This window comes from Squalius cephalus, assembly GCF_949319135.1.
Source record: "Squalius cephalus genome assembly, chromosome: 11".
NCBI classification, from domain to species: domain Eukaryota; kingdom Metazoa; phylum Chordata; class Actinopteri; order Cypriniformes; family Leuciscidae; genus Squalius; species Squalius cephalus.
Genome location: NC_137132.1, coordinates 40296052 through 40305124, shown reverse-complemented (window position 1 = coordinate 40305124; position 9073 = coordinate 40296052). Strand labels below are relative to the sequence as shown.

Sequence of the window (9073 nt, the reverse complement as noted above, 5' to 3'; positions counted from 1 at the left end):
TGATGACTTCAGACTCGACTCGACAAAATGTACAAAGACTTGCAACTCGACTTGGACTTTAACATTAATGACTCGTGACTTCACTTGGACTTGCGCCTTTTGACTCGAGAAGACTTGCTACTTCCCATGAAAACTGGGGAAAAAATGTTCACACGGCCGCGCCGCTCTCAGTTTATCTGCATCTGTATGCACCACCTGTATGCATGCAGAGAGCACACGCGCTGCCTGCACGACATCCAATCACTGTAGTCCCACGTTGTTTTGATTCGACAGCATCTAAGCAGGCACATTGCATGAAGCGCAACAAGCAACAACGCATGCTACGAATTTGAACGAATGCTAAGCACCTTATTGGATGTACCGTAACTTACTAGCTGCTACATAGCTGCCAACTCTCACGCATTCTTTTCACACGCTCTCACACCACAAATGCATTTTCTCACGCACAGAAAAATCGCGAAGCAAAGAGGACACGGAGACCGACAGACTAGACAGAGCACGAGCAGGTTACTTATTATATAAAAAAATCTCTGCTCTCAGATTCTGTCACTTTTGTTACGAAATTCAGACAATAAATACCGTTTTGGCGCTTGTAAATGTGACACGACAGATCCCTAGCGCACGTGACCTGATCATCTCTAGTTTATAGTAAATAACGTTAAACACGAATGAACACTGTTGAAAGATACAGTACAACTTACCGAAATGTATATTCCTCATACATAATATCGACCCATCAAACAAAGGGGTCAATAAAACAGCTGGAGAACAATTATGTCACATAACATTTACCTCAGGAAAGCCATTTAATGACCATAATATAGGCACGTTAGTTGGCTAGAAAAAAAGAGCTTTTTTAAAAAAAAAAAAAAAAGTATTTTGCTAAATATGTGTACTATATTGCATGTTTATTATATTTTTACTTATATCATTAAATAAAGTTGTTATTATAATAAAAAAAAAACGCATTATATTTAATTTGTGTTATTTTTAACCTTAAATAATAGCTACTGCCAGCTGATAGGGCTCTCTGTATGTTTACAGCATTAGGTGAGTTGTTTTTTTCTTGAGAAAAATTAATGCCTATCTTGTGTAGCCTACCTAATATTTATCCAAATGAGTCAATATTAAATCAAATCACAATAATTGAATTGAACTGAAATAATAAAAAAGCGTAGCTTACCAGAAATTGAACCATGTAAACATTGTAACGTTGTCACTAAACCTAATAAAATTCAGTTTAGTTACTAAAATGTTTTGACAATCACAATACACTTATTGTGATGCAAAAATTACATCACAATTATTAATAATTGCATCCCCCATTGAAGTCAATGGGACCCAGAAACTGGTTACTGACATTCTTCTAAATATCTTCCTTTCTGTTCAGCAGAAGAAAGAAATTCATGTGAAATTTTTTGTGCAAATTAAATTTTCTGTTTTTTACTGTATTTGATTAAAGGACAAATCCAGTGAAAAATGAACCTAGGGGTAATTAACACATGGTTACCGAGTCGATCGTTCCCTGCGATGCGTTTTCATGAAAATCGAATGTATAGAGTTTTATCTTTAAAAACAGTATAGCTCATAGCAGTAGAATATGGGGCATAGAGTAAGTAAAATTAAATCGCTAGTTAATACCACTAACAAGGCTCAAAATAGCCTCACACTAACACGGTAACATAATGAGGGTCCTTACATAATGTATACTGTCTTACTATAATGTACTGTCTTTATAAAGCATCTTCTTATTAAACTGTCTGTACACTTACAAAGTTCTCAATGCTTCGGTTTGTATGTAAGGACCCTCATTATGCTACCGTGTTAGTGTGAGGCTATTTTGAGCCTTGTTAGTGGTATTAACTAGCGATTTAATTTTACTTACTCTATGCCCCATATTCTACTGCTATGAGCTATACTGTTTTTAAAGATAAAACTCTATACATTCGATTTACATGAAAACGCATCGCAGGGAACGATCGACTCGGTAACCATGTGTTAATTACCCCTAGGTTCATTTTTCACTGGATTTGTCCTTTAATGTCATTGTATAAAAAGAGGTTTAAATAAATACAAATCTTACAGACATACATGATTTGTATACATTTTATTTCTGTGGTAAGAGGACTTGAAATGACTCGAAACTAAAATGGTAGGACTTTGGACTCGACTTGAGACTTGTTGGCTTTGACTTTTGACTCGACTCGGGACTTGCCTCATCTTTGACTCGACTTGACTTGGGACTCGAGGGCAAAGACTTGAGACTTACTTGTGACTTGCATAACAATGACTTTGTCCCACCTCTGCTATCCACACTCTAATAATAGCCAGTGCAAAATAAGATTATGATCCATTCCTTTATTACATTCTAAAATAATATAGAACACTTCTAATAACAGAGAAAATGTGTCATGCGTGTATGGTTAATGCAGCTGATGCTCGTCTGATAAACATCTGATGATGTTCTCTACTTTGGCTCCAAACACTTTATACATACACATATGAAGATGAAAGCAAATCAATAAAAGAATATATTATGAAATGTCAACAACCTGGAAGTTATAAGTGCCACAGAAAGCTATTAAAGTAACCTTTATTCATTAAGCCATATACTCTGTTGCAATGGTAGCGTACATGCTGATTTTGTAATTTCTATGACAATTTCACATAAAGAATTCCAGATTAACATCTTTTTAAAATAGTTTTAATCTTGATGGAAGGCATTACAATGAAGATTGTTGTGTATGCTTTTACAGGTCTTTTCTCATTACTCAGAGAATGGATAGATCAGGTATCCACTGAAAGTGTTATGGCCCTGGGTGTCTCCACAAAGCTGTCTGCCAGAGAGCAGCTCAACATAGACTTGACAGCCACGTCTAAGCTGGAGAAGAACAGTCTGAGTACTACTATCCTCTGAATCCTCACGGTTATCCTCCCAGGAGGAGGCAATCAGCTGACCGTTCTTCATCAACTGCAGCTTTTGGTAGAGCCGCTCTCCTGCATCTCCAGCTTTGGAATAAGCCGTGAAGGTGAAGAAGAAGAGCCCAGCGTGGGGGGCTGTGAATGTACCTGTGAAGAATCAGGTTCAGCTTGAATACTTTGTATTGTTGGCTTACTCAGACTTATGTTGAGAAGCTGTTTCTATAAGGATGAATTGAACAAGATGCGCTGCATATGGTCATAACATGAATCTAAACAGGAGTTTAGTTTGACCTATACTAAGCATAATTTAAATGAGATGTTGGGTTAATCATTTGCACATGTAATTATACTGGGAACACTTCCTGCCACAGCGCAATGAAATCTAATAACTTGAACACTAGCATCGTTTTCAGGTGTTTTCCGACATTTCAGTGTGGATGAGAAACTTCTGGAAAATGCTAAATTCACCTTTACTCTGCATGCATAAAAGCTCACTGAGATGAAACAGAAATAAATAATAAAGTTATCATGCAATTCTAATGACAGGATAATTTTGTGAAATTTCGTGACAACAGTGTGAAAGTGAATAGCACACAACAGGCACAATATCGGTATAAACATGAATATTTATTGGTACAATATGCGTTGCATGACTAAACTTACGTCATCGTTATTAAATATCTCCATTTTGACAGTCCACACTACAATGCAAAAATGGCGTTGTGGTGAGCAGGACGACGGCGAGGGCCGTGGGAGAACGTTGCGAGGCCGGTGGCGTGACTACTAATGAGCGTCATATCTCTCATGGAGGAGCGGAAGCAGAAAAGGAGGAGCGACGGCAGTGAAGGACGAGAGAGGACCAGGCCTGGACTATTTTATTTGATGTTTTGGTAACACTTTACAATGCGGATGCACTAATAAGCATTAATTCATGCTTAACTAATGCACAGATAATCATGTGTTGACTCATGAAGAACTAAACCATTAATTAATGATTACTGCATCAGCAACTAATAAAGATTCTATATGGTTAATAGATTAAGTAATATATGAACTATTATTAATTAAATGTGTCATAATGTATTAATTCCTTAATGACATATTTTATTAACTTGTAGTGTAAATGAATGCGTTAATTACCACAATGGGTTGAAGTCATGTACTTCAACTTCGATTTGTCTGCTTTAATTAATTAATTAAACAGGATACGATTAAATCAATGATGAATAAGGGTGGTCCTGAAAGGGCTGTTTTCTTTGATCTTAGAAAAAAAAAGTGAAGTAGATTGAATACAGTATATCTCCATTCTGGATGTATTATGTGTTGAATTATTCAAAGAAGAAGAAGAAAGTTAGGAGCGCTGCAGTATAGTGTCCATAGAAATTGTATGTGCTTAAAGTCTAGTGTGACCGTGGCATTATTTTCTCCTTATTTCCTCTCTCTAGCCGAGTTCAAGTCAAGAGGTATTGTGTCATGTCCCGGCTCTCAGTTATCCCAGTTATCCTGTACCTGTAGCATTTCATTCTTCTCTCGATTCACACTACTTGCCTAATCTCACCCCTTCACCGGTTCAGAGACCGCCTGATCGGCTTTTGACCTGTTGGACTGCCTTGTTTAATTAAAATTGTATTCAAGAAACATTCAGAACTGCCTCTGACTCCTCCAATAGTTTTTTGACATTAGGTTTATGACACAGCCCTAATATGTAAAGTTGTAATGTTGCACGGTGTATTTCGGCCTGCTTACCCAATGCAGAATTGTACCCATTTCCCTGATTGAGTGAGACAGACTGGTAAGAGATGGACATGTTGCTGGTGAAAGGCCCAAGACATCCACTCATTGGTAGCATTGCAGCAGTGAAGGCTATCTTAGATCCAGCTTGAGGATGGGACAGAAAGCAAAGAAAATTCTGCAAACATTTGCATAATGTTTTATCTCAGATAAGTAAATGTGAGGTGACAATTGTGATGACTACCTGTGACTTCCTCTATTTGGCTGTTCAGGTGAGACAGTCCTTCCCATAAGCCAACCAAACGCATGAAGGTGGCCTCCTCCAGCTCAAACAGTGGCTTCGCAACACAACAGCAACCCTGCTGTCTCCTGAATGCACACTCACAGTCCCATCCACCACAGGGCAGAGTCCCTGTCCAACTCACTGAATGGAAGGGAAAAGTAACAAAAGTAAGTAGAAGTGAAACAAAGCCCTGCAAAAGCTGTAATTATATGAACCTGAGAATAAAGCATGGTCAAATTATTCACCAGCAGTTTCACGCAGGAGGTCAAAGGCCGTGGCAGCCTCTGACCTTGAGCAGAGACAGAGAATCATCAAAATACATGGACCAGCAAGTGTCTTCATCCTCAGAATCCCCAGAATCCAACTGTCCTTTAAAATAAAACTGTTTTACATATTTAATAAATAAATAAATATATTATATATATTACATAAATGCATACACACACACACACAGTAAAGATGAAAAATCTAAAAATATGGAATTCAAATCTAATTTAAACCCTTGAAATGTGAACGAAAACCTTCATTATTTTAAACATAACAAAACAAAGAAATATTATACCCCAGGTCTCTACTAGAGTGTTCCCCAACCCTGTCCCCGTACACATTTTTGCTGTGTTCCCTGTCTACCTTTGGAGACTACTTACAGTCACCCAGAATCACATGACCAATCACATTATTCCTTCGATATCATTGATTTGCTGCCAGAGTTGTACAGATTTGAAGTCTCTTTAAATGGTCAGGTTCACCCAAAAGTGAAAATTATCCCATGATTTTCTCACCCTCAAGCCATCCTAGGTGTAAATGACTCTCTTCTTTCAGACGAATACAATCGGAGTTACATTAAAAAATACCCTGGCTCTTCCAAGCTTTATAATGGGAGTGAATGGTACCTGAGATTTTGAAGCCCCAAAAAGTGCATCCATCCATCATAAAAGTAATCCATACACAGGGGCGCATTAACAGGGGAGGGGCCTACTGGCTGTACGAAAATTATATTTATAAATAATTATTTGTATACATTGGAGCTTGCGGCAGTGACACCCGTAAATGTCCAGGACTCTCGACTGCATTTTCGGCAATGCTTTGTGAATGGAACCGGACTGGCCAAGTGGAGCTACTACCACCTAATATAGACACAAGCTTAACTAATCAGTTAGTAATATCGAATTTAGGACTAAGATAGTTCCTTATTAGGTAATCAATAATTACTGAGTGAGATTGGCATCATTAAGAACTAATAGGTTTGACAAATTATAACGATCCAATCGTCCAATCAGCGGTCAGTATTCCATTCGCCACATACCGTTTCCGTTTTGTCTGACTTGTCGTTGTGTTTTCTGATTTGTTATTTTGTTTTTGGAATTTTTATTGAGTTTTAGTCTTTCCATTGCGTTTATAAATTTGTTGTTTTGTTTTCAGAATTGTGGTTTGTTTTGCACTTCTCAGCCACTGTACGGCGTTCACTTGCAGAGCGCACGTTTCTGGATGGCACGTAAGTCTGGAGTAATGAGTTTAGGTAAAAGGAGAGCAGAGCCAGTGGTTGTTCTGTAGGCAAACGTCAGTGACTTGAATTTGATGCGAGCGGCAACTGGCAACCAGTGCAGTTTAGTGAGGAGAGGAGTGACGTGTGCTCTCTTGGGCTCGATAAAGACCACTCTAGCTGCGGCATCTGGATCAGTTGCAGAGGTTTGGCAGAGCAAGCTGGAAGACCAGCCAGGAGAGCATTACAATAGTCCAGTCTGGATAGAAGTGGATATTATGCACAACAGATGAATATTACAATTAATGAACTGAACTGAATCAACACTGAAGTGACTTGAACTGAATATTGACACTATTGGCTTGTTGGCCTATTGACACTTTTTACAAAAAAAAAATTACTCCACTGTGTTGAGCCTTCGTCCTCCATCGCGCCATTAATAAGTCATGTGATCGCAGTTGGTGTCCACCTGAGTTGACGTCCCTTTTTTAATGACGTACGACTCGCATTTACTGGGGAATATCCGATTTGTCTGCTTACATGGCACACGCAAATGCATGTATCCGATTCATATCCGATTTATTACCACATATGAGTGAGGCCTGAAACCGATCTGAGAATATCAGAATCCATGTGCTTTTTTCCTGCTTGCACGTTCACCGGTCATATCCGATCTGAGCCACATGAGAGGAAAACATCGGAATTGGGTCACTTGAACCGTGCAGTGTAAATGGGGCCTGAGAGACTGATGGATGTCTGGGGGTTCACTGCTTTCATGATCTGGCAGTTGGATCAGCTCTCCTTTGTTTGTGCCTGCTTGTTTGTGTTCGTGCCCTTGAGACATGCTGGATGTGCAATGCTAAATATTTGTTACCGTTGCCCTCATAAACTCTCCATCTCAGTCACTCAGTGGTGCTAATTATGTATGTTTTTGTTTGTTTAGTTAGTTAGTATAGTTTAGTTATGCGTATTGTACGCTGAAGATGTTTCTTTCTACATTTTTTGTTGGTAGTTCAGTTCCTTAACTTTAGTTAGAGGGTTTTCTTGTTTTATTCAGTTTTTGATTTAAGCACCACTCTCTCGCTCCTTCCTCTCCACCAGATTGTTTGTCGATTTTGCTCGTCCTTGTTACATTGTACATATTGTAAATATGAATTACTTCATTACTTTACCTTATTACTACTTCACTTTATTGCAGTTGAATAATTCAATCTTTCAACTAAGTTGTTGGTTTGTTGTCCGTTCCTTTTCTTTTGCAATTCCCATTACTGTCTTGACACACACATGCAAAACTTTTGTTATGTCTAATAATATTGCTAGACAAATAACATCTAATTAACGAGTGACGTAACAATTAGTATACTTTTTCTTACTCAATCCCCATGCATGTGGATGAGTGTGACGTTTAAGTCATTTAATTAAACCCGGGGAAAATCGGCCATATCTCGTCTCTCATGCAGCTTTTCCTCCGACACCACATATTGTTTTTCTCTCTGGGCAACAACATCTCAACTTTGCGTTACAAGGTCATCAGCAAATGAGTGTGGCATGTAGAGAACTGTGTTGAGAGTTTTTGCAAAAAGTTTGTTTTTCAACTGCAAACTGAGTGTAAAGCATATAATGTGCTTGCAGTTTTGCAGACTTGGTCTGAAGATTCGATATATGAGTGAATGGTTTCACCGAGTGAGCCTCAAGTTCCACTTTTAGTGAGTAAGCAATTTGACAAAAACTGTAAAGCTAACAGGGGAAATGGAGATTTTTCTTTCAATTAAGTTTTTCATAAATTCTTATGCTGACAGTATAATGTGTATTAAACAAAAAATGCAAAATAGAAGTATTATCTCCAAAAGCTCTCATATTATTTTCAGTTTATATATTTTAATTAATTATATAATAAACATGTGAGCCCTAATATACAGTATAAACATATAAGCCATGAAATTAAGTAACAGGGAGATCAATGGAATCAAATAGACAGAAGCTAAAATACGACATTGAAAAACTACAGTGCCAGCTAAGAATAAACATGCCAACCAAAAGCATAAATACACCCAAACATAAACCAGACGTTTGTGAATTATTTATATAAAACTACTACTAATGTATCTAACTATATACAGGCGAGCATTTTTCAAAAGTTCCATGTAAAAAAAAAAAAAAACAATACAGACAAATGAGTTTTCTGCTTATACTTATGTTTTTAAATATAATTGATTTTAATACTTACTGCTATGAAGAAACAGATGAGGTGCAGAAGAATGGAGTCAGTCACGGACCAGAGTTGTAAGTGGACCGTTCTTTGCAGATTTATGCAGTGGGTGGAGTTGCTCTGAGTTCCTCACCCTCTGAAGCATCTGATAAGGCTAAAAAATTAAAGAAAGAATATGGGACACCACAATGCCTTTCATTTGTTCCACTTGAACATGAATACATGAAAAGGATATTTTGTAACTGATACCCACAATATATTTCTTACCAGGATACTCTGGTCTCTTTCAACTCCTCATGGACTACAGATAATATCATGGTGTGTGATTGTTCACCAGTCATTTTAGCGACAAATGAAGAATGTGGCAAAATCTGAAGTCCAAATCTAGAGGTGGGTGCAGGATTTGGTTTCCTGATTCTCAGAACAGGGTGTAGACTAGAGAAAG

The 9073-nt window shown here is 37.8% G+C and overlaps 1 protein-coding gene across 1 annotated transcript; it reads right to left on the bottom strand.

The window, feature by feature from the left end:
- Positions 1–2414: 2414 nt before the first annotated feature.
- cbln18 (cerebellin 18) lies at positions 2415–8686 on the bottom strand. Its single transcript, XM_079885066.1, has 5 exons — positions 8647–8686; positions 5182–5305; positions 4898–5077; positions 4669–4800; positions 2415–3069 (listed from the first exon to the last, which is right to left on the bottom strand). The coding sequence occupies exons 2-5, from the start codon at positions 5276–5278 to the stop codon at positions 2768–2770; spliced, it is 711 nt and encodes a 236-aa protein (XP_079741192.1). The 5' UTR covers positions 5279–5305; positions 8647–8686; the 3' UTR covers positions 2415–2767.
- Positions 8687–9073: the final 387 nt, after the last annotated feature.